The sequence below is a fragment of the Rhinoderma darwinii genome, chromosome 9, assembly GCF_050947455.1.
Source record: "Rhinoderma darwinii isolate aRhiDar2 chromosome 9, aRhiDar2.hap1, whole genome shotgun sequence".
Lineage (NCBI taxonomy): Eukaryota > Metazoa > Chordata > Amphibia > Anura > Rhinodermatidae > Rhinoderma > Rhinoderma darwinii.
The window spans coordinates 21,255,938-21,283,049 of NC_134695.1; the positions used below are offsets into that span (position 1 = coordinate 21,255,938).

The following is a 27,112-nucleotide window of genomic DNA, read 5'->3' on the forward strand; positions in this document are numbered from 1 at the left end:
TTACATTTGTTTTCCAGATTTTGCTTTTTGTTTTTATTTTGTACAGTAGCCCCTTAATGAACGCCGATGAGCCTTTTCAGGGCGGTCATTAGTGGGCTTTATTCTGATGATGCAATAGCCTTTTCACAGCGCTGCATCAGAACATAAACAGAGCAGGAGCCATTAAATCTCCCTGCTCTCAGCTGCCAGAGGTAGCTGAGGGCTGGGGACATCCCTGCTCGAACATGTGAGATCGATATTCGTATCGATCTCACCCGTTTAACCCTTCAGATGCGGTGCTCAATAGAGGGCGCCGCATCTGAGTGGTTTTGGAGAGAGGGAGGGAGCTCCCTCTCATCCCGACACCTGGCGATAAGATCGCCGAGTGTGTGTCTCCGATGGCAGCCGGGGGCCTAATAAAGGCCCCAAGGTCTGCCTGTAGTGAATGCCTGCTAGGACATGCCGGAGGCATGTCCTAGAAGATACCTATTAGTTGTAAACGGACAGGCAGTAATACACTGCAATACAAAAGTATTGCAGTGTGTTATAATAGCGATCAGATGATCGCATATTAAAGTCCCCTAGTGGGACTAGTAAAAATAGTTGAATAAAGTTAATAAAATAAACAAAAAAAAAAAAAACTTTTTCCCCTTACAAAATGCTTTACTATTAAAAAAAAACACAAGAAAATTTTTTACAATCGCTGCGTCCGTAACGACCCCGACTATAAAGCGATTACATTATTTAACCCGCACGGTGAACGCTGTAAAACATAAAAAACAATGGAAAAATTGCTGTTTTCGGTTATTCCTGACCAAAAAAAACGTTATAAAAAGTGAGCAAAAAGTTGCATCTACTCTAAAATGGTACCAATAAAAACTACACGTCCCCCCCGCAAAAAAAAAAAAAGCCCTCATACAACTACATTGGCAGACCAATAAAAAAAAAAAAAAAAAGTTATGGCTCTTCAAATATGGAGACACAAAAACAAATACTTTAAAAAAAAAAAAAAAAAAAGTGTTTTTACTGTGTAAAAGTAGTAAAACATACAAAATCTATACAAATTTGGTATCTTTGCAATCGTAACAACCTGTTGAATAAAGTTAGTGTTATTTATACCACACGGTAAACTAAATAGATTTAGGATGCAAAAAAAAAAAAAAAAGTGGCGAAATTTCAGGTTCTCTTCTATCCCCCCCAAAAAAAGTTTATGAATAAATTATATGTACCCCAAAATTGTGCTATTAAAAAGTACAACTTGTCCCACAAAAAACAAGACCTTATACAGCTATGGTCGACGAAAGCATAAAAAAAAGTTATAGAAAAAATGGCTTGGTCATTAGGGCCCAGAATGCAAGCCGGGGGAAGGGGTTAAACATGGTTTAGTTGGAGGTGTTTTCAAAAGTAAACGCAACAAAATCCAAATTGAAAATGAAGGAATTAGGGGAAAAGAAGAAGAGCAAGGAAGGTGTAAAAATGCTAACAAATAGTGTTCAAATGCATTTTATTAATTATGGCATATTATACATATTACATTATTATTTCAAATTTTCAGATTAAGGTGGTAATGGCTTAGATATGGTGGCTTTTGAAGAGTCAGGAAAAATTTGTCTACATTCAGATACAACTTGTAACAGAAACGGTCGTTGTTCTTTGTCTTTTGTCAAAGAGGACTTGAAGTCTTGGATTGGATTAATTTTATACCCCTTTCAGCTGTGTTAAAACCGTTCACTATTTTTTTAGCTTTTAAATAATGTAGATCTTCACACCATACATCGAGATCAGTATTTATTTCTGTATCTATTTAAAATCTCTTCAAAAAAAAAATTAGAGTTAGAGAAATAAAATAAAAAAATCAATCAACTTCTTTGTCCAATAAACGATCAACTTGTTGGAGACGGAGTGTTGCTTTTACATCCGTCATCACAATCATCTTCATCATTTTCTACTTCGGACCTTAAATTTCCAACCATACTTGTTTTGAAATTTTTCCCAATGTATCATCGAAAAATGAAATGCAACTTGCTCCGAGTTGATACCACAGATGGTTTATCATTTTAGACAGTGCCTTGTCTTCAACTTCTTTATCAATTTTCCTGCATTTAACTAAAGATTTCAATAATCGTAGGTCTTGGTTGGGGGCCAAAGTGGGTTTGGGGGCGTTGAACCATGCTTTTACATAAATATTGATTATAAACAAATATCTTCAATACCTTTTTTCTCTAAATCAGTTAATGAAAATTGAAAAGATATATTTTGAGAGAATAAATGGCCTTTGCCATCCATCTGGCGTGATGAATACCGCCAGGTACTTAAAAGAAATGTATTTTGGAGGAAGACGTCCTAAAAGAATTAAGTAAAGTTTGAATTAGTTATAATCATCCCTGGGCTGTTGGTTTTTTAATTGTTCAAAAAGAAAACTTTAAATTTGGTCCTGATCATTTTATGTCTAATATTTTCATCTTCCATTCCGGGTTGGTATTTCGTCTGGTCTAGCTTAGACCACCCAGTCTTGAATTTTCCAAAAATATCTGGCTGAGGAAGAGTGGATGTGCCTATTTTGCAATGAAAAACTGCTTGAATAACTTCAAAAATATAGTGGCGACATGCTAAATACAGAAGGTTTTTCTCTGATAACTGCTCTAGAAAAACGCAGGTTCCCCTAAGGCGACCAGTATTTACTGCCGTGGTATCAAAAACATATTGCCTGGATTTTCCCAACTGCCCCCCAATGTTCAACTGCTGATAATGTAGACAAATGTAGACAAAATCTGAATGTAGACAGATTTTCCCTGACTCTTCAAAAGCCACCATATCTAAGCCATTTCCACCTTAATCTGAAAATTGGAAATAATAATGTAATATGTATAATATAAATTAATAAAATGCATTTGAACACTAATTGTTATCATTTTTACACCGTCCTTGCTCTTTTTACCCTAATTCATTCATTTTCAATTTGGATTTTGGTGCATTTACTTTTGAAAACCCCTCCAACTAAACCATGTTTAATGTACAAAATGAAAAACACAAAAAAGCAAAATCTGGAAAGCAGATATGATTGAAAGTTGTAATATTTTTAGGCCTTTGAATGAAAAGTCACTTTTGAGAATAAGTACCACGACCTGAAAAATGCTAAATACCACTAAATCTATACGCAACAAAATTTCCTATGAAATGAGACAAGAAATCAGGTTTCTAGGACGAATGGTTTCCATTTTGAGGAAAAACGGAATTTTTGCTAAAAATCAGTTTTTGTAAACTTTAACCTCAATGAGGCACGGGTTAACGTTATGAAGTTGAGCTGAAACTTTGCCAATCACATTTTCTAGCCAATTGACAACTTTTATGGGGGTCCCCCAGAAGATAGACCGAAAATAAAATTCCCCCCTTTACCTTGTGACCACCCTAGTGTACAGCTTCCTCTTAGCTTATGTTACGCGGTGACCATCAACAAAGCGCAGGGCAAACGCTGCGCGTTGCGGGCGTGGACCTCAGGGTCAGCTGCTTTGCGCACAGCCAGCTCTTTGTGGCTCTCTCCAGTGTTAGCAACTCCATCAATCTTTATGCACACACCCCTGGTGGTTCTACTGCTAACATTGTTTACAGGGAAGCGTTGTCGTAGTGAACCTGACTACTGAAAGAAAACTACTTTTAATAGAAGTTTGCTTATTGTCTTAAAAATGGCTCGTGGCTGGGTCTTCCAGTACCACAATAACCCGAAACATACAGCCAAGGCAACAAAGGAGTGGCTCAAAAAGAAGCACATTAAGATCATGGAGTAGCCTAGCCAGTCTCCAGACCTTAATCCCATGGAAAAATTATGGAGGGAGCTGAAGATCTGAGTTGCCAAGCGACAGCCTCCAAATCTTAATGATTTACAGATGATCTACAAAGAGGAGTGGGCCAAAATTCCATCTAACATGTGTGCAAACCTCATCATCAACTACAAAAAACGTCTGACTACTGTGCTTGCCAACAAGGGTTTTGCCACCAAGTATTAAGTCTTGTTTGGCAAAGGGATCAAATACTTATTTCTCTGTGCACAATGCAAATAAATATATATAATTTTGACTATGTGATTTTCAGTTTTTTTTTTATATAATCTCTCTCTCACTGGTAAAATTAACCTAGCCTAAAAATTATGAATTTGACAGTGGGCAAACTTACAAAATCAGCAAGGGATCAAATACTTATTTACACACACACACACACACACACACACACACACACACACACACACACACACACAAAGCAGCAGCACTCGCAACGAAAAATATATATATATGGGTGCCCAGCAAGTAGTCCTGATCCTTGGACTAAATAAAGTATTCAAAGAAGATCTTGCAGCACTCCAGTAGAAGCTAAGAACATGTGATTTATTCAGTCAACATCAGACAGTGCAACGTTTCAGTCCTGCAATTAAATTTCTTAAAAGGGTTATCCAACTTCTTCTGACAACTTATAGGTCATCGGTGCAGGGTCCAATATCCGGACCCCGACACATAAGCCGCTCCGATGGCCTGCAGGCACATAATGCTATGAACGGAGCCCGGAAGCACTTGACTAGGAGCAGAGCTGCAATACTGTAGCTCAGCCGCTATTAAGTGGCTGGAGCCAACTGCTTCCGGCTTGTATGTCCGATGCACGGAGGCACCGGACCAGCTGAGCTGTGCGGGGCCCGGGTGTCGGACCCCCACAGATCATGTACTGATGACCTATCCGGTGGATAGTTCATCAGTTGCCAGAAGCTGGAAAACCCCTTTAAGCATAGTGATACATAGGCTCATAATGGTTTATAGAGCATATATTCAATTAGCATCATCAACCTCATTATAATAAATATAAAAGTGTAGAGTGCACATACAGTGGTAAAAACATGGTTTAAGGCAGGGGTCTCAAACTCGGCCGGGTAAGTGGGCCGCATATAGAAAAAATGGGAAGTTGACGGGCCGCATTACTTTCAAATTTGATACGATACAAAATTAATATAAATCAATTAGTTATTTGAACTACAATAACACTATGTTACTATAATAATAAACTACATTACTATAATACCGCTAGGTTTAAAATTTGAGATATTTCTCCACAGGCTTATTTCAACAATCCAGCTTTCCAGTTTAAAGGCGTTTTCCGAGATATTTTTTTATTTTAAATTTAAACACATAATGCCCACATTAACTATTGAATAATATACTTACCTGTGCAATCTTGCTTCTGTTCTCCGTTCTGGCAGCTCTTTTCTTCCGATCACGTCTTCTGACGTCACGTTTTCTTCCTCCTCCACTGTCGTGTCGTATCCCGATCACATGGTCTCGCCCCAGCGAGACCTTGGATGGGATACGACACGTCACTGGAGAAGTGCCGTTTCTGCGGGTGCCCGCCCGCCCAGCCTATGCATCTTTTCACTGTGAGCGCGCCTATGCGTGTTCACAGTGAAAAAAGTAAAGAGGGACGGCACTTGCGGACTAGAGAGGTACAGTGGCATCTGTACTTTTAGTTCTTCCCCTATCAAAGCCTACACATAGTAGGCTTTGATAGGGAATTATACAATACGATGCAGCACACGGGTCGCATGCAGCCCTTGAGGCTGTTATCTGCGGCCCGCGGGACACAATGTTGCGCCGTAGGACCCGCACTACGCTAGTATAGGCTCTGCTCCGATGTCAGGCGAGTCCCAGAGCAGAGCCTATAATAGTACACTGTTTAACAACTGGTTCACGACCGCTGGCTGTATTTTCACGGCCAGCGGTCAGGGACGGGTCCTTAAAACCCGAGCCATAGACTTTCTACAGCTCGGGTTTTAACTTGCTGCCCGCGCGATCGGGCAGCTGAATGTCGGGTCTCTTTAGCTGCTTCTGTCTACTCCGATGTCTTCTTACACAGCGTTCAATGTCTCTATTCCTCCCGGTGATCATGTGACAGGTCACATGATCGCCGGGTGCCGTTAGTGGCAGGCTGCTGCTGGGTCTTACTAGACCCAGCACAGCCCTATTAGTGACAATCGGCACTATGAGAGGGCTGATTTCCCCTGTAACTGGGGCTGCTGTGCAGCTCCAGTGGAAAAGATGGTGTAAAATAAAGACAAAAAATATATAAAGTTCCCCAAAAGGTCTTTTTTGACCTTTGAGGAACAGACCATAGTAATAAAAAAATAGTAAAGTACAAAAAATTTTTTAATAATAAATACACATAAAATATCCACCCCAAAAAAATACCGTCCCCCCCCCCCTGCCAATCATTGTTGTAACGCTAGCGCTGACCCAATTACCCCAATATAGACATGTAATATCTAAAAATTTACGGTAGACAATGACGATCACAAATAAAAGGTCTATTTTAGGGTAAAACTATGTTATTACCCAAAAAAAAAAAAATGTACTGAAACATAAAAAAAGATTATCTTTTTACGATTATTTTCAAACTTTACGAATGAAAATTCTAAAATGGCAAAAAGTGTGTGTATAAAAACGATAAAAAAAATAAACCTCCATTGTCTACGGAAAAAACATCGCAAAAATAACGTCGTTAGCCCAACAAATAAAAAAGTTATAGCCATTTAACGAACACGTGCTAAAAATGGCTAAACGGTGTCTGGTCGTGAAGGCGCAAAATAGCCCGGTCCTGAACTGGATAAGATCTTCTGGGGTCCTACATTGTTAGGCTTAGATACAGGGTCTAACAAACAGTGTCGCACATGGAGCCTGTATCGAAGCCTAACACAATGTAGGCTTAGATACAGGACCCCAGATGACATTCTTTTTATTCCTGTATAAGGGTATGTTCACACGACAGCGTCCGTAACGGCTCAAATTACGGGGATGTTTCCGCCTGAAAACATCCCCGTAATTTCAGCCGTAACGGCATGTGCAGGCGCTTCAACGCCGCGTCCATTACGGACGTAATTGGCGCTGCTATTCATTGGAGTCAATGAATAACGGCTCCAATTACGGCCAAAGAAGTGACAGGTCACTTCTTTGATGCGGGCGTCTATTTACGCGCCGTCATTTGACAGCGACGCGTAAATATACGCCTCGTGTGAACAGACAAACGTCTGCCCATTGCTTTCAATGGGCAGATGTTTGTCAACGCTATTGAGGCGCTATTTTCGGACGTAATTCTGGGCAAAAACGCCCCCAAATTACGTCCGTAATTAGTGCATGTGAACATACCCTAAGGGTATGTTCACACGGCCTATTTACGGACGTAATTCGGGCGTATTAACCCCCGAATTACGTCCGAAATTACGGCTTGAAAGTGTTGGCAAACATCTGCCCATTGAAAGCAATGGGCTGACGTTCGTCTGTTCACACGAGGCGTATATTTACGCGTCGCTGTCAAAAGACGGCGCGCAAATAGACGCCCGCGCCAAAGTAGTGTCATGTCACTTCTTCAGACGTAAATGGAGCCGTTTTCCATGGACTCCATGGAAAACCAGCTCCAGTTACGTCCGTAATGGACGTGGCGTTCAAGCGCCTGCACATGCCGTTACGGCTGAAATTACGGGGATGTTTTCTCCTGAAAACAGCCCCGTAATTTCGGCCGTTACGGAAGCTGCCGTGTGAACATACCCTAAGATTAGTGTTTTGGGGCCCTGTATCTAAGCCTAACATGTGGTATTCTTAGATACATGGCCCATGTGTGACACTGTCTGCTTGGGTAATGTTACTAAGGCTACCTTGTGGTAGGCTTAGATACATGGTCTAACAGTATCACACATGAGCAGTGTATCTAAGCATCCCTCTTTTTTTTTTCTTAGTTATTAAGTGTTTTTTACAGGTTGAGTCCTTGGTACTACATCAAGTTCAAGGACTACTTCAATGACACCTTTTTTATTTTTAATAAAATCGTTAACCAGTGTTGTGTGTGTTATTTTATTACAATATTTTTTCTATGTCCTTCTCGTTTATTTCAAAATTTATTACTAGTTCATTATTAATTGCCACTGTCTAACAGCGTCCATTAGTAAGGCTTCATGCACACTAGCGTGTGTATTTTCCACGCGTGAAAAACTTGCGTCAATCCCATCCGTGTGTTTGCATTAAGGCGGATTAACACGATTGTGCTATACGTCCGTGCAACCCGCGTGGTATTCACGCGGGTCGCACGGACCTATGCAAGTCTATGGGGCAGTGGAAACAGTCCGTGAATTTTACGCAGCGTGAGTTCGCTGCGTTAAACTCGCGACATGTTCTATATTTCTGCGTTTTTCGAGCATCACGCACCCATTGAAGTCAATAGGTGCGTGAAAATCAGGCGCAGCACACGGAAGCACTTCCGTGGGACGAGCGTGATTCGCGCAACAGCAGTAAAATAATGAATGTAAACAGAAAAGCACCGCATGCTTTTCTGTTTACAAACATCCAAATGGAGTGTCATAATGATGGCGGCTGCGCGAAAACCGCAGCAGCGCATCCGTATGAACATGACACGGAGCTGTCAAGTGCATTTTGCGCACGAAAAACTCCACCGTATTTGTGTGCGAAAAACGCACACGCTCGTGTAAATCCGCCCTTATGCATCAGTGTGCTTTTCGATTGTCATGTGTTATTCACGCACTCACAAAGCCAGCCCATTTTTTTTCTTCTTTTTTACAACAAATTGCTGTGTAAATCACGCACCAAACACTTGTGTGCTGTTTGTGGTTTACACGCATGCATTGACTTCAATGTGAGTGTAGGTGATTGATAACACACCAATAGAGGACATGCAGTATGTTTCACGCAGCGGACTCTCGCTGCGTGAAAAGTCACACATGTGTCAACGGCCCCATTGAAATAAATGGGTCGCGTGTGTTGTGCGTTGTGCAGATATTCCTCCTGCAAAAAAACGGGAGAGAGACATGAGATAGAAGAGGGTGGGGGAAGGTTGGGGTGGACACGAAGAGGTTTATAGACCTGAAAAGAGAAAGAAAACATAAATGTGAAAAACATAATTGGGGGGGGGATAACATTTGCTCACCATCCTTCAAGAATGTCAGCAAGGAGACAAGTCCAGTGAAGGATGTCAGCGGGGAGGAGCAGGGACAGCTCACATGAACTCTTGGAAGCTACGTGCACGCTCATTGCAGCCTGCAATGAGCATGCACGGGAAAAAAGTTTCATAACAAGGAAAGATCAACAAACCAGACCTGAACTGCATGTAAACAAGCTGTGCTAAATTCAAAGCAGAGATGTGCTAAGTAGAATTTTTTTTTTTAAATAATGCTTTATTTAGGTTGTCTGTATAAGGGGTAATGTATGACAGTTTTTGAAAAAATTTTGGTATCTCGGACAACCCCTTTAACTCCTTAATGACCGGGCATGTTTGTACCTTAACCCCTTAGTGTCTAAGCCTGTTTTGGCCTTCAGGACCAGCCCCATTTTTGCAAATCTGACATGTGTCACTTTATGTGGTAATAACTCCAGAATGCTTTTACCTATCCAAGCGATTCTGGGATTGTTTTCTCGTGACATGTTGTACTTTATGATACTGAAAAAATTTTGTCGTTAAATTCAATATTTATTTGTAAGAAACGCCAAGATTTAGAGAAAATTAGCAAAAATTACCATTTTTCTAAATTTTAATGTATTTACTTGTAAAACAGATAGTAATACCACACAAAATACATACTAGTTTATATTTCCCATATGTCTACTTTATGTTTGCATTGTTTTTTGAACATTCTTTTATTTTTCTAGGATGTTACAACGCTTAGAACTTTAGCAGCGATTTCTCACATTTTCAAGAAAATTTCAAAAGGCTATTTTTTCAGGGACCAGTTCAGTTCTGAAATGGCTTTGAGGGCCTTATATATTAGAAAGTCACCATAAATCACCCCATTTTGAAAACTGCACCCATCAAAGTATTCAAAACAGCATTCACAAAGTATTTTAGCCCTTTAGGCGTTTCACAGGAATTAAAGCAAAGTAGAGGTGAAATTTACAAATTTCATTTTTTTTCTTCAAAAATTCATTTGTAATAAATTTTTTCTGTACCACAGAAGGTTTTACCCAAGAAATGCAACTCAATATTTATTGCCCAGATTCTGCAGTTTTTAGAAATACCCCACATGTGGCCCTAGCGCGGTCATGGACTGAAACACCGGCCTCAGAAGCAAAGGAGCACCTAGTGGATTTTGGGCCTCTATTTTATTAGAATATATTTTAGGTACCATGTCAGGTGTGAGGAGGCCTTGTGCTGCCAAAACAGTGGAAACACCCCAAAAGTGACCTCATTTTGGAAACTATACCCCTCAAGGAATTTATCTATGGGTATAGTTAGCATTTTGAACCCACAGTTTTTTTGCTAAATTTATTTAAATTAGTATGTGAAGGTGAAAATCTACTTTTTTTGTGAAAAAATTAGGAAATTTTAAATTTTTACAAGGAATAAAGTAGAAAAAACACCCCAACATATGTAAAGCAATGTCTTCCGATTATAGCAATACCCCATATGTGGTAATAAATTGCTGTTTGGACCCACAGCAGGCCTCAGAAGAGAAGGAGCACCATTTGGATTTTGGATTTCTGATTTTGCTGGAATAGTTTTCAGTGCCGTGTCGCGTTTGCAATGCACTGGAGGGAAGAAAACCGTGGAAACCCCCCAATAGTGACCCCATTTTGGAAACTATACCCCTCAAGGAATTTATCTATGGGTATAGTTAGCATTTTGAACCCACAGTTTTTTTGCTAAATTTATTTGAATTAGTATGTGAAGATGAAAATCTACTTTTTTTCTGAAAAAAGGTAGCCATTTTTAATTTTTACAAGGAATAAAGGAGAAAAAGCGCCCCAACATTTGTAAAACAATTTCTCCTGATTACGTAAATACCCCATATGTGGTAATAAACTACTGTTTGGACCCACACCGGGGCTTAGAAGGGAAGGAGCGCTATTTGGCTTTTGGAGCTCAAATTTAGCTGGAATGTTTTTGGGTGTCATGTCGAATTTGCAAAGCCCCTGAGAGACCGAAACAGTGGAAGCCCCCCAAAAGTAACCCCATTTGGGAAACTACACCACTTAAGGAATCTATCTAGGGGTATAGTGAGCATTTAGGCCCCACACGTCTTTTGCAGAATTTATTAGAATTAGGCCGTGAAAATTAATATCAACATTATTTCCACTAAAATGTTGAATTTTTTCAATTTCACAAAGGATAAACGAGAAAATGCACCCCAACGTTTGTAAAGCAATTTCTCCCGAGTACGGCAATACCCCACATGTGGTCATAAATGTTTTTTCATTAGAAAGTAATTAACCCTTTACGAACTGATTCATGTTTTGCTTTTTCGTTTTTCCTCCCCGCTTTCCAAGAGCCACTACTTTTTTATTTTTCTGTCAATAGAGCGGTGTGGGGGCTTATTTTTTGCGGGACGAGCTGTCGTTTTTCTTGGTACCATTTTTTGGTACGATGCCATATCGGTGGACATAAACGGCTGTTTGGGCACGCTGTAGGGCTCAGAAGGGAGGGACGCCATTTGGCTTTTGGAGCGCATATTTTGCTTGGTAGTAGCTCTGGCGTTTTGCTGGTATTTCAGTTTATAATGTTGGGGCACATGTAGGCTGGGCAGAGTACATCAGGGGCATAATAAGAGGGTATAATAATGGGGTAAATAAATAATAATCCACAGATATGTGGCCAGTGTCGCACTGATAAATGGTGCCCGATCTTATCCACTTTTGGATCACTCTGCACATTTTGCATCGCCATAATCTGGGAGCCGGAACTTTTTTTATTTTTTCACCACCGGAGCCGTGTGAGGGCTTATTTGTTGCGGGACAATCTGTAATTTTCATTGGTACCATTTTGGGGTACATGCGATTTTGTTGATCACTTTTTATTCAATTTTTCGGCAAGCCAGGTGACCAAAAACCATCAATTCTGACAATGATTTTTATTTATTTTTGACGGCGTTTACCCTGGGCTATAAATGACTATTATACTTTATTCTGCGGGTCGGTACGATTACAGCGATAGCATTTGTATATACGTTTTTTTATGTTTTGCAGCGTTTGAGCAATAAAATAACTTATTTAGAAAATAATGTATTTTCTGTGTCACCATATTCTGAGAGCCATAACTTTTTTATTTTTCAGTCAAAAAAAGCTGTGTAAGGGCTTGTTTTTTGCGGGACGGGTTGTAGTTTGTATCGGTACTATTTTGGCGTACATGCGACTTTTTGATCACTTTTTATTACATATTTTGTGAGGGGTGGTGACCAAAAAATAGTGATTCTGGCATTGTTTTTCGTTTATTTTTTTTGCGGCGTTCACTGTGCGGGAAAAATAATATTATAGTTTTATAGTTGGGGTCGTTACGAACGCAGTGATACCAAATATGTGTACTTTTTTTTTTTACGTGTTCATTTTTTTTCCTATAATGAAAGACTTATTATAGGAAAAAAAGCAGTTCTTGTTTATATCACTTATAACTTTTATTTTTACACTTTTTTTAAAACATTTTTATTCTTTTATTTACTTTTTTCACTTGTCCCACTAGGGGACACTTAGACTTGCAGCTCTGATCGCTGCTGGAATACATTACACTACACACGTAGTGTAATGCATTTCAACGGTGATTGTGACGTGACAGTCACACTGACAGGAAGCCTACGACGACCACCCTCGGGGTGGTCCTCATAGGCTTCTGTACATGGCAACCCGAAAGCCATTGTCTGGCGTCCGGTTGCCATGGGTACCATCGCCAGCCCCCGTGATTTCACATGGGGGCTGCCGATCGGCGCTAAAGACCTTAATTGTGGCGTTCAAAATCGAGCGCCGCAATTAAGGGGTTAACTGCCGATATCAGCGGCGACAGGCCGCTGATCGGCAACGGGGAGAGCAGGGCTGACACCCTGCACAATTAACCGCCGCTGCGGTGTAGCGCCGCGCGGCGGTTAACTGTCAAAGCACTGACGTAACTGTACGTCAAGGTGCGCGAACTTACTGCTCACCATGACGTACAGTTACGTCATGGTGCGTTAAGGGGTTAATGACCAAGCCAGATTTGTCAAATCTGGTATGTCTGACTTTATCAGAGAATAACTCTGTGAAAGTTTTGAATATCCAAGTAATTCTGACATTGTTTTTTCGTCACATGTTGTACTTTATTTTAGTGGAAAAAGTAGACTGATATGATTTGCGGAAATTAATTAAAAAATAGAGAAATTGAAGAAATTTTGCAAAAATGATAATTTTTCCCTATTTTTAACTGCAATATGTCACATATGTACATACATACTGCACAATTTTTTTTATTAAATATATATTTCCATCTCTTTACTCTATTTTGGCAGCACTTTTGAAAAAAAATTTTTTTTTTTGAGCAATTTGGAAGACTTGCAAATTTAGTAATCATTTTATACATTTTGAAATACATTTTGTTTTCCTGCACCAAGCCAGGTTTTCATAGGCTCATAGGTGTCAGAATGGTGGAAACCCCCACAAGTGACCCCATTTTGAAAACTACACCCCTTAAGGTATTTATTAAGTGGTGTTGTAAGTATTTTGACCCCACAGTTTTTTTGTAAGAATTCATGCAAAGCAGGCGTAAAAAAATATAATTTCACTTTTTTCATAAAAGTATCACTTTGAAGACAGATTTCTGTGTAAAGTGACCAGGAGAATGAAGAAACACACCCCAAAATATATCACCCTGTTTCTCCGGTTTTCAAAAATGCCCCCATTGTGACCCTAATGCATTGCTTGGACACACGACAGGGCCCGAAAGGGAGGGAGCACCCAAAGGCTTTCAGGACTCATATTTTGCTTGAAAATGTTTTAGGCCCCACTGTACATTTGGAGAGGCTTTGAGCTGCCAAAACTATAGAAACTCCCCATAAACGACCCCATTTAGAAAACTAGACCCCATAAGGTATTTATTTAGGGGTATAGTAAGTATTTTGACCCCACATTTTTTGCTAAATGTAATGCGTATCAGGTGAAAAAAAAAAAAATAAATCACTTTTTTCATAAAAGTATTTGTTTGAAGACCGATTTCTTTGTAAAGCGAACATGAAAATGAAGAAACACACCCCAAAATCTATAACCCTCTTTCTCCTGTTTTCAAAAATACCCACATTGTGGACCTAATGCGTTGTTTGGACACACGGCAGGGCCCCAAAGGAAGGGAGCACACAGAGGCTTGAAAATGTTTTAGGCCCCACTGTACATTTGGAGAAGCTTTGAGCTGCCAGAACGATAGAAACTCCCCATAAACTACCCCATTTCGAAAACTAGACCCCTTAAGGTATTTATCTAGGGGTATAGTTAGCATTTTGACCATACAGGTTTTTCGCTAAATATATTGGAATTAGTATGTAAAAATTAAAATGTACTTTTTTTCTGAAACATAGACATTTTTATTATTTACAAGGAATAACGAAGAAAATGCACCCCAACATTTGTAAAGCAATATCTCCCGATTACGACAATACCCCATATGTGGTAATAAACTGCTGTTTGGACCCACAGCAGGGCACAGAAGGGAAGGAGCGCCATTTGGATTTATGATTTTGCTGGAATGGTTTTCGGTGCCATGTCACATTTGCAATGCACTGGAGGGACCAAAACAGTGGAAACCCCCCAAAAGTGACCCCATTTTGGAAAAACCTTCAAAGGAATTTTTCTATGGGTATAGTGAGCATTTACACCCCACGGGTCTTTTGCAGAGTTTATTAGAATTAGGGCGCGAAAATTCATATCAAAATGTTTTCCACTAAAATGTTGAATTTTCTCATTTTCAGAAGGGATAAAGGAGGAAAAAAACAACCATTTTTTATAAAGCAATTTCTCCCGAGTACGGAAATACCCCATATGTGGTCATACGTTTTTTCATTAGAAATGAATTAACCCTTTCAGGACTGATCCAGTTTTTGCTTTCTTATTTTAGATTTTCACTCCCCGCTTTCCAAGAGCCATAACTTTTTTATTTTTCCATCAATAGAGCGGTGTGAGGGCTTATTTCTTGCGGGAGGACCTGCAGTTCTTATTGGTACCATTTTTTGGTACATAAAAAGTGATTCAAAAGTTGTATTACATTTTTTTTAGAGCGAAGATGACAAAAAAAAACAAACTGCGATTTTGGCGGTTTCAATTACTAAATTTTTTTACGGTGTGCACTGTGCAAATTAAATAATGGTATATTGTAATAGGTTAAGAATTTGTAGTCGGCACACCTTGCTTATGTTACAAAAATATATATCTTTATTGGATGGATGCCAGAGGCATGTAGCCTCTGGCATCCATCCAATAAAGATATATATTTTTGTAACACAAGCAAGGTGTTCCGACTACAAATTCTTAACCTATACCCGGGTTGGGACCCTACCTCGAGCACCCAAAAGAAACCAGTGCCATCTGAACACAACCAGGTATATTGTAATAGTTCGGACTTTTACGGACGTAGCGATACCAATTTTGTTCATTTTTTTTACATTACTTTAGAAGAAAAATGCGAAAAGGTGTTTTGTTTTTTTAAACTTTAAAAAAAAAATTCTCGCTACTAATAACTATTATTCTTCTACACATTTTATTAATCAATCCCCTTAGGGGACTTGATCCAGCGATCATTGGATCACTGGTACAATATACTGCAATACTAATGTATTGCAGTATATTGTTATTCTTACAGGCTTCTGTAACAGAGCGATCGCTGTACCTGTCCGTTAGTCCCGGGTGTCAGCTGTAATACACAACCGACACCCGCAGCTTATGGAGCGGGCTCAGCATGTGAGCCGGCTCCATACACCAACCACCGCACCATGACAGGCAATTAAGTCATAGTGCGCAAAGGCGTTAATGCGCAGCGGATGGTTCAAAGTGAAAATTGCAATTTTCCACTGATACGCCATTTTAGTGCATAATATGTTGTGCCCAGTGTGTGCCACAGAAGACAAATACCTCATAAAACGTTAAGCGGGTTCTCTCGGATATGGCGACGCCGTATGTGTGGGCGCAAACCGCTGCTTGGGCACGCTGCAGGGCTCAGAAGGGAGGGACGCCATTTTGCTTTTGGAGCGCAGATTTTGCTTGGTAGTTTTTCTGTTTTGGGTTTCGCTGGTATTTCAGTTTATAATGTGGGGGCATATGTAATCTGTGCGGGGTACATCAGGGTATATGTAATCTGTGCGGGGTACATCAGGGTATAATAAGAGGGTATAATAATGGGGTAAATAAATAATAATTCATAGATATGTGACTGGTGTCGCACTGATAAATGGCGCCCGATCTTATCCGCTTTTGGAACATTTTGCATCACCATATTCTGAAAACCAGAACTTTTTTCTTTTTTCACCACCGGTTTTTTGCGGGACAGATAGAAGTTTTTATCGGTATTATTTTTGGGAACATGCGACTTTTTGATCACTTTTTATTCTTTATTTTGGGAGGGGTGGTGACCAAAAAAATTGTGATTCTGTCGTCGTTTTTTATTGATTTTTTTTGGGGTGTTCATCAACGGGGAAAATAACATTACAGTTTTATAGTTGGGGTCGTTACGAACGCGGTGATACCAAATATGTGTACTTTTTTAATGTGTTAATTTTTTTTCTATAATAAAAGTCTTATTATAGGAAAAAAAGCATTTTGTGTTTATAGAACTTATAACTTTCATTTTTACACTTTTTGGAAAACATTTTATTACTTTTTTTACTTGTCCCATTAGGGGACACTTAGACTTGCAGCTTTGATCGCTGCTAGAACACATTACACTACACACATAGTGTAATGTACTCTAACTGTCATTGTGACGTGACTGTCACACTGACAGGAAGCAGAGGAGGAACGGCCGGAGGCTGTTCCTCCGAGGCTTCCGTACATGGCAACCCGGAGGTCATTATCTGACCTCTGATTGCCGTGACAAGCATCGGTAGCCCCCACGATCACTTCGTGGGGGCTGCCGATGTGCTGCAAACCACTTAAATGCGGCGACGGCAGTCGCCGCACTTAAGGGGTTAACTGCCCAAAGCAGCGGCGATGGTCCGCTGTCCGGCGAGACGGATGTCTCAGATGTCTAAAACAGCTGTCAGTGCGCGCCTGTCACTCTGTGTTTACACAGAGTGACAGTTTGAAATGCGGACGAAAATGCACGTCCTGGTGCGGGAACTAGCAGCCGACCAGGACGTGCATTTTCGTCCTTGGTCGTGAAAGGGTTAAGAGTCGCTAAATGAAGTCCGGAGGCTCAGTTAGCAGCGTTTGGCAGACACACGTCAAGATTGGGCAGCACCTTTTTAGATAGTGCCACAGTGCCCTCGGTGGATGCTGCCACGGTGCCCTCGGTGGATGCTGCCACGGTGCCCTCGGTGGATGCTGCCACGGTGCCCTCGGTCGAAGCTGCCACGGTGCCCTCGGTCGATGCTGCCACGGCATGAATTTAAGGGACAAGTTCATACATCATAAATATAAATATCGATATAATACATAATTAGCACATAATCAAAAGACACACCGCTGTGTCAAGGGTTGGAACTGCAGGATCACCTCACCAATCAACGATCCACCGTTCCCTGAATATTTAAATCCAGTTAGTGGGTAAAGTATACTGTGACGATCATAATCACGCTTTATTTGGCGTTCATCAATCTCAAATGCGCATTCGTCAAGAGGTGAAATAGGAAGTAACACATTGCTACGCAACAGAGAACCGGTAGCGTCATGCAGGGACTCTGGCATCAAATGCGCATGTCAAAGCAGAATCCGGCAAGCGTCTCACGTTGTCTAGCAACCAGTCAATACAAAGAACAAACCGGATTCAGAGGTTTAATGTATAAACAAGTTGATGCTGTAATGTCCTGGATCTTTCTAATGGGGAAGTAAAACAGGAAAACTATCCCATCCAAATACAAGCTCAAGACGGGAGAAGTTCGCAATATATTAGCAAGTTAAAGGGAACCTGTCACCAGCATTTCACCTATTAAACCAGCAATACCTGGTGGTAGTGGGTGAAAAATCATTTCTATATAACCTATAATTGTCTTCATAGTCAGCTCTGTAGCTTTAGTATTCAGCTTTTTAGTGTTCCCGCACCGTATGCTAATGAGCAGAAAAGAGTCAAATCTTCGTTTGAAAAGAGTCATATCTTCATTCCACAAATCTTTCCGAGTTTACCCCGCCTCCTTACTTTTGATTGACAGCTCCTCGCCTTCCCACCACACTCAAAATCCTGCGCTTGTGCATTGATGTCTTCTTCTGGGGTGTGCGCACAAAGGGACACCGGATTAGTACGATAAAAAGCGCAAAATGTTTGCAGACCGTTATTTAAAGTCGGAGGAGGCGTTTAGGAGAGAGGATAACGGCAATGAACTTATGATAGCAGCGGCCAGTGAGGGATAAGTAAAGTTCAAAAGGTGAAATGCTGGTGACAGGTTCCCTTGACGATATACTCAAAGGGGTTGTCCAGGAATAAATTTAATTTTGATTTGAACTTAATTGGACATATTTAAGTACATTTCTAATATAATGTCTGTTTACCGGTGGCAGCGTTACTCTGTTCTGATATGCGGTCACGTGACCGCACCGAGAGTAAATTTTTAATTTCCTGTGATGTTCCGTGTCTGCTCAGCCAGAACTTCCGGCTGAGAAAGACACGGCGTGTCGTCAACTACATTTACAGGCAGTGGGCCTGGGAGGAAGTTTCATGAGCGCCTAAGAGCGCCTGATGACGCGTCGTGTCTCTACACAGCAGGAAGTACTGGCTGAGCAGAGACAAGGAATGTCATCTCGGCTTGTACACACTCCCTCATCCTCCTATCTTGGAATTCCCGCACTGCCTGCCTCTTCTCATCACCCACGCCACCCCCCATGGCCCCCACTCACACCCCCCCTCGTGGAGCCGCCCCCTCCCGTGGCACACCCCCCCCTGATGGTATATACAGTTCTTACAGTGGTTATATAAATACAGGAATGATGGGTTCATTATCCCTGAATATAACTCCCATCATGCCTGTGTATTACCCCCATCAACACTGTATATAACCCTCATCATCCGTGTGGATGAGGTAATACACGGATGATGGGGGTTATATACAGGGATGATGGGGTCTACATATAGGTTGCATACAGGTAAGATGGAGTTAAATAGGGCACTTATAATGTGGTGACAGAGCCTATCTCCTAGATAAGGAGATGGGCGCTATAATGTAGTTGACAGCAGTGCTTTTTATTTTAAAAAAAAGCTTTTTACCACTTTATTAGCGTTTTTAGATTTACGCTAATGAGTTGCTTAATGCGCAAGTGGGCGTATTTTTACTTTAGACCAAGTGGGCTTTGTACAGGGGAGTGTATGACGCTGACCAATCAGCGTCATTCACTCCTCTCCATTCATTTACACAGCGCATAGGGATCTAACACATTAACAATACTGAAGTGTTTAGACAATGAATAGACATTCCACGGGATGTCTATTCACAATCTCTGCACTTCGTTACTCTGTCTGTGGTAGTTACAGCAGAGGACGCATAATCTCGCGGGATTACGCGGTAAATGGCAGGTTACAACGAGATCACGCTTCCTCTGCTGTAACTACCATAGAAACAGTAACGTAGTGCAGAGATTGTGAATAGACATCCCGTGGAATGTCTATTCACTGTCTAAACACTTCAGTATTGTTAATGTGTTAGTATAAGACAGCACATAGAGATCTAAAAGGATCCCTATGCGCTGTGTAAATGAATGGAGAGGAGTGCATGATGCGGATTGCTCAGCGTCAGACACTCCCCTGTACAACGCCCACTTGGTCTAAAGTAAAAATACGCCCACTTGGGCATTAAGCAACTCATTAGCATAAATCTAAAAATGCTAATAAAGTGGTAAAAAAGATCGTTTTTTTAAATAAAAAGCACTGCGGTCACCAACATTATAGCGCCCATCTCCTTATATAGGAGATAGGGCACTTATAATGTGGTGACAGAGCCTCTTTAAATCATCCCTGTGTATAACATCATCATCCCTGTTAATAACCCCATCATCCCTGTGTATTACGCCCAACGTCCCTGTGCATTACCCCCATCCCTCTGTGAGATAATTACTGGGTGTGTGTGACAGTGCAGGGAACTGGGACACAAGGCATGAAGGAGACCCCAGTGCAGGGAACTGGGTGACTGTAATTAGAGCAGGGAATGTGACCCTGTGAACATAGAGGGGTGTGGCAGTATGCAAATAACTAAGATGCTGTGGAGGGAGGAAGGGGGGGATGTAAGCAAGGGATCATGGGTATGGGGAGTTACAAGACAGAAAACAGCCAAGACCAGAAACAAGGGATATAGAGATGTGTATATATGGCATTTTCACGTGTGGCTTTCGGATCTGGAAGATTATTACGGTCAACTAAAATTCAAGGATGTCAATTCCCTCGGAAACAGCAGCCCCCTCTAGGTGTAACAACTAATCTTGGGGGTGTGAGCAGCCAGGCCTCCCGCAATCAACTAGGATTGGGAGTACCAAAAAATCAGCATAGGGTTTGTTCAAGCCGGACAACGGTTTTATTTAATACCTGGACTAAAGAGCAGTAAAACCATGGAATAAATGACTATGTCCCGGACCTGTATGTTACTAGGCTCAATAGATGTGGAAACAAACTCTTTAACCCCTTAAGGACACAGCCTTTTTTCGCCTAATGGTCCTGGCAATTTTTTTCAAAATCGGACGTGTCACTTTATGTGGTAAGAACTTTGGAATGCTTTTATTTTTTCAAGCAATTCGGAGATTGTTTTCTTGCGACACATTGTACTTTAAGTTAGTGGCAAAATTTGGTCGATACAGTCAGCTTCTAAGACATATAGTAATACCACAAAAAAATTGTTACTAGTTAACATTTCCCATATGTCTAATTTACGTTGGCATAGTTTTCTTGAACATTTTTATTTTTCTAGGACGTTACAAGGCTTAGAACATTAGAAGCAATTTCTCACATTTTCAAAAGCCTTTTTTTCATGGACCAGTTAAGTTCTGAAGTGGCTTTGAGGGCTTTATATATTAGAAACCCCCTATAAACAACTCATTTTAAAAACTACACCCCTCAAAGTATTCAAAACAACATTTAGAAAGTTTAACTATTTAGGCATCTCACAGGAACTAAAAAAAAAAAAAACAAAAAAAAAAACGACGTGAAGGTGAAATCTGTTTTAAACAATTTTTTTCTATAACACAGGGTTTACCAAAGAAATGCAACTCAATATTTATTGCACAGATTCTGCACTTTTTAAAATATCTGACATGTTGCCCTAGTGTGCTAATGGGCTGAAGCACAGGCATCAAATTCAAAAGGTGCTCATAGTGGATTTTGGGGTCTCCTTTTTATTAGAACATATTTTAGGCAGATTTGAAGAGGTTTTGTGGAGCCAAAACAGTGGAAACCCCACCAAAAAGACACCATTTGGCAAAGTACACCCCTCAAGGAAGGGGTATAGTGAGAATTTTAACCCCACAGGTTTATTGCTGAATTTAGAGGAATTCGGCTGTAAAAATGAAAATCTAAATTTTTTCCATAGAAACGTTAAATTTTTACAAGGCATAAAAAGGAGGAATAGCACTCCAACACTTAAAAAGCAATAACTCCCAATTACAGCAATACCTCATATGTGGTAATAAACTGTTGTTTGGACACACAGCAGGGCTCAGAAGAGAAGAAGCACCATTTGGCTTTTGGAGCTCAAGTTTTGCTGGAATGGTTTTCGGGTGCCATGCCGCATTTGCAAAGCCCTTGCGGGACCAAATCAGGGGAAACCACCCAAAAGTGACCCCATTTTAGAAACTAAAGCCCTCAAGTAATTTACCGAAGGGTATAGTGAGCATTTAGAACCCACAGTTTTTTTGATGAACTTAGTGGAATTAGGCTGTAAAAATTAATAATCAACATTTTTTCCACTAAAATGTTGAATTTTTCATTTCCAAAAGGGATAAAGGAGAAAGAGCATGCCAACATTTGTATTGCAAATTCTCCCGAATATGGCAATACCCCACATGTGATCATAAACTGCTGTTTGGACAGACGGCAGAGCTCAAAACGGCCGGAGCGCTTTTGGTATGCAGATTTTGCGGATATGGTTTTGGACGCCATGACACATTTGAAAAACCCTGAGGTACAAAGTACAGTGGAAGCCACCAAAAAGTGACCCCATTTTAGAAACTATACCCCTCAAGGCATTTATCATTTGCCTGGACAAACGACAGGGCTCACAATTGAAAAGAACATGCGCGTTTGAAGCCTATTTTACAGCATTGGCCCACAATTGAAGGCTCTGAGGAATAGTAAAACAAACCCCCAAGTAGTGACCCCTATTTTGGAAGCTACACCCCTTAAGGGACATTAAGGGGTGTAGTGTAGTGAGCATTTTGACCACACAGGCGTTTTTTCATTAGAAATGAAAGCCCAGCAGATGCTGCAAAGTAAAAATTGTAATTTTCCACTGATATGCCATTTTAGTGCACAATATGTTGTGTCCAGTTCGTGCCGCTGAAGGCAAATACCTCAAACTTAAAACGAGTTCTCCCGGGTATGGCGATGCCATATACGTGGATGTAATCTGCTGTTTTGGCACGCTGTAGCGTTCAGATGTGATGGAGCGCCATTTGGCTTTAGAAATGCAGATTTAGCTTGGTAGGAGATCTGTTTGGGGTTTTACTGGAACTTTTCTGATTTTTCCCCAACGGAGTGGTGTTAGGGGTCATTTCTCGCGGTACGATCTGTAGTTTTCGTTGGTACCATTTTGGGGTACATGTGATTTATCACATTTTATTCCATTTGGTGACCAAAAACAAGCAATTCTAAGAATGTTTTAATTCCTTTTTTTACGGTGTTCACCGTGGGCTATAAATGAAATTTTTACCTTATTCTGCGCGTCAACACGATTCTGACGATACCATATGTATATAGTTTTTTTTTAATGTTTTGCAGCGCTTGCACAATAAAAGCAAACATTTATTTTTTGTGTCCCCATATTCTCAGAGCCATAACTTTTATTTTTCAGTTAAATAAGCTGTGTAAGGGCTAGCTTGTAATTTTTATTGGTACTATATTGGGGGACATGCGATTTTTTGATCACTTTTTATTCTATGTTTTGGTAGGGGTGGTGACCAAAAAAAAAAAACAGCAATTATTGCATCGTTTTTTATTTATTTTATTTGCGGTGTTCACTGTGCAGGAAATATAACAATCGTTTTATAGTTTGGCTCGTTACGGATGCGGTGATGGTAAATGTGTACTTTCTTTCATGTTTTAAAGACTTATTATAGGAAAAACGGCAGTGTTCGTTTGTTTTATTTAACACTTTTAACAACTTTTTGTTTTGTCCCACTAGGGGACTTGAAGGCCTGCACCTATGATCTTTACTCTAGTACATTGCAATACACATGTAGTGCAATGCATTAGAGTGGTCAGTTATTCACTGACAGCAAGCCTATTAGGTCCGCCTCCGGGCAGAGGCCTAATGGGCTTTCATACGTGGCAGACCAGGCGGCCATTGTTAGACCTCCGGTTGCCATAGCAATGATCAGCACCACCTCTAAGATGCAGCGATCGCTTTTGATCGCAGCATCTAAACGGTTAATGGTTGGGATCGGAATTAGCTTTATTCCCTGCCATTACAGCAGGGTGTCAGCTTTAACACGCTTCCGAGCCTGTACCATCTTGTTTCTGCGGCCGGAAGCCTTTTACGCCCAACATACAGGCGGGACATAAAAAGCTTCCGTACTTGGCAGACAGGAGGCCATTGTTAGGCCTCAGGTCTGCCAAAGCAGCCATCGGAATTGCATCGCGGGGTTCTGTTCTACTAGTAAACCCCATGGATGCAGCGCTCGCTTTTGAGCGCTGCATCTAAGGGGTTAATCGGCCAGATCGGAGGCTAGCTCTATTCCTGGCCATGCAGCAGGGTTTCAGCTGTAATGTAGAGCTGACACCGACTGGCGTCAACACAACGTACCTATTCTTTGTGCTGCGTTAAGTCCTAAACTACAGCGACGTTATAGTACGATGGATGTCATTAAGAGATTAAGAAACATTTAAAAAAAAAGACAACAAAGCGTACCTGTTTTTACATCTAGACAGAATCTTTCATCTACAACTTCTTCTTTGTTTACACGTAGACTGACATTGAGAGGACTTGGAACATTTGCTCTGTGACAGTCACCCACTGACCCATTATAGATGCCATTTACATGCAAAACCTCTCCATAGGCTCTCGTGCCCAGATACCCATTTGCGATTGTTGCATTGAGTCGACTGTCTGAAGGTAATGATTTGGCCAAGAATATCCAGGGGTCATCTTCCACATCTGCCATTTGTTTATCGTTATTTTAACTGCAAAGAAGCACATTACAGGATATCAGTTATATAAACAAAACAACGTAACTTAGAATAGAATCTTTTTTACCCCGTTCACCCTTTCACTCTTTAGCCACTTTTGACCTTCCTGACAGAGCCTCATTTTTCAAATCTGACATGTTTCACTTTATGTGGTAAGAACTTTGGAATGCTTTTACCTATCCAAGCGAGTCGGAGATTGTTTTCTCGTGACACATTCGACTTTATTACTGGCAAAACGTCCTCGATACATTCTGTATTTAATAGTGAAAAACACCAAAATTTTTTGAAAAATTGCAAAAATTTGCATCTTTCTAAGTTTAAATGGATCTGCTTGTAAGACAAATAGTAATACCACACAAAATTGTTGCCAATTAACATCCCCCATATGTCTACTTTAGATTGGCATAGTTATTTTGAACATCCTTTTAACTTTTCTAGGACATTACAAGGCTTAGGACTTTAGCAGCAATTTCTAATTTTCAAAAGGCTATTTTTACAGGGGCCCGTTCAGTTGTGAAGTGGTTGTGAGGGCCTTATATATTAGGAACCCCCAATAAGTCACCCCATTTTAAAAACTTCACCCCCCCCCCCCCCCAGTATTTAAAACAGCATTTAGAAAGTCTCTTATCCCTTTAGACGTTTCACAGGAATAAAAGCAATGTAGAGGTGAAATTTATGAATTTCTCCAATATTTTGGGCAGCATGTCAGGTTTGAAGGGCTCTTGCAGTGCCAAAACAGTGGAAATCCCCTAAAAGTGACCCCATTTTGGAAACGGCACTCCTCAAGGAAATTATCTAGATGTATAGTGAGCATTTTGACACCACAGGTTTATTGCAGAAATTATTGGAAGTAGGCCGTGAAAATGAAAACCTACATTTTTCAAAGAAAATGTAGGCTTAGCTAATTTTTTCTCATTTTCACGAGGACCAAAGGGGAAAAAGCATTGGAACATTTGTAAAGCAATTTCTCCTGAGTAAAACAATACCCACATGTGGTCATAAATTGCTGTTTGGACACACGGCAGGGCATTGAAAGGAAAGAGCGCCATTTGGCTTTCAGAGCGCAAATTTAGCAGGAATGGTTCGCGGAGGTGATGTCGCATTTGCAAAGGCCCTGAGGGGACAAAACAGTGGGAACAAGTGTCCCCATTTTGGAAACTACAGCAATTGGGGAAGTTATCTACGGGTATACTGAGAATTTTGACCAAACAGGTTTTTTGCTGATATTATTGTGAGTAGGCCGTGAAAATAAATATCTACATTTTTTCAAAGAAAATGTAGGTTCAGCTAAATTTATCTAACTTTCACAAGGACTAAAGGAGAAAGGGAAAGAGCGTAATTTGGCTTTTGGAGCTCAAATTTAGCAGGAATGGTTTGCGGCGGACAGATCACAGTTGCAAAGCCCCTGAGGGACCAAAACAGTGAAAGCGCCAAAAAAGTGACGCCATTTAGGAAACTACACCCCTTGAGGAATTCATCTAGGGGTGTAGAGAGCATTTTGACCCCACAGATTTTTCATAGAATTTATTAGAATTGGGCAGTGAAAATAAAAACAATCCCTTTACTTCAATAAGACGTAGCTTTAGTTTAAAATTTTTCATTTTCTCAACAAATAAAAGGACAAAAAAAGAACTCCAACATTTGTAAAGCAATTTCTCCAATACCCACATATGGGCAATACCCCATATGTGGTCAAAAACTGCTGTTTGGGCACACAGTTGGGCTCAGAAGCGAAGGAGTGGTATTTGGCTTTTGGAGTACAGATTTTGCTGGATTGGTTTCTGGGCGCTATGTAGCATTTGCAAAGCCCCTGTGGGAACAAAACAATGGAAACCCCCAAGAAGTGACCCCATTTTGGAAACTACACCCCTCAGGGTATTCAGCTAGGCGAGTAGTGAGCACGTTAACCCCGCAGGTGTTTTGCAGAAATTAGTGTGAACTCGATGTTGCAGAGTGAAAATTTTTTTTTTTTCCATAGATATGCCAATATGTGGTGCCAAGCTTGTGCCACCATAACAAGACAGCTCTATAATTATTATGCCGTGTTTCCCGGTTTTAGAATCACGCTACATGTGGCCCTTATCTTTTGCCTGGACATTTGACAGGGCTCCGGAGTGAAAGAGTACCATATGAAATTGAGGCCTAATTTGGCGATTTACAAAGTATTGGTATTGGCTCGGATGTGAAATAATAAAAAGAAACCTCTGAGAAGTGACCCAATTTTGGAAACTACACCCATCGAGGCATTTATTAAGGGGTGTAGTGAGCATTTTCACCCCACAGGTCTTTTCCATAAAATGATTGCGCTGCATATGGTGCAAAGTAAAAATCTAAATTTTTCCTCAGATATGCTATTTCAGTGACAAATTCGTCGTTCCCAGCTTGTACCACTGGAGAGACACACCCCAAAAATTGTATGGCGATGCCATATATATATTGAAGTAAACTGCTGTTTGGGCACACTGTAGGGTTCAGAGGGGAGGGATCGCCATTTGGCTTTTGGAGCGTGGATTTTGCTTGGTAGTAGTTTTGTTTGGAGTATTACTGGTATTTCAATTTATAATCTGGGGGCATATGTAATCTGGGCAAAGCACATCAGGCGGTATAATAATGTGGTAAAAAAAAAAAAAAAAAAAAAAAAAAAGATAATCCATAGAAATTTTGCTGGAAAGCAATAGTTTCTGCACAGGCCAGTGTCTCTCTCATAAATGTCCTTTCTTATGCCCCTTTTGGTCCGCACTCCGCACCTTTGCAGTTTGGGGAATTTTTCTGGGAAAGTGTTGTCCTGGTAGAATACGAGCACCCTCGCTTCCAGCAGATATGTTTGGGCCCTACAGTTCCTGGTTCCCTA

At 40.6% G+C, this 27,112-nt stretch overlaps 1 protein-coding gene across 3 annotated transcripts in view; it reads right to left on the reverse strand.

Annotated features, from left to right (window-relative positions):
- The window catches only part of PGGHG (protein-glucosylgalactosylhydroxylysine glucosidase), a 233,730-nt gene that overhangs the window by 159,014 nt on the left and 47,604 nt on the right, over positions 1-27,112 (reverse strand). For all 3 annotated transcript variants that reach the window (XM_075837336.1, XM_075837338.1, XM_075837337.1), the window contains exon 2: positions 23,984-24,255. In XM_075837336.1, coding sequence (XP_075693451.1) covers positions 23,984-24,236 — 253 coding nt within the window. In that variant the 5' untranslated portion in view covers positions 24,237-24,255. The remainder of the gene's footprint in view (positions 1-23,983; positions 24,256-27,112) is intronic.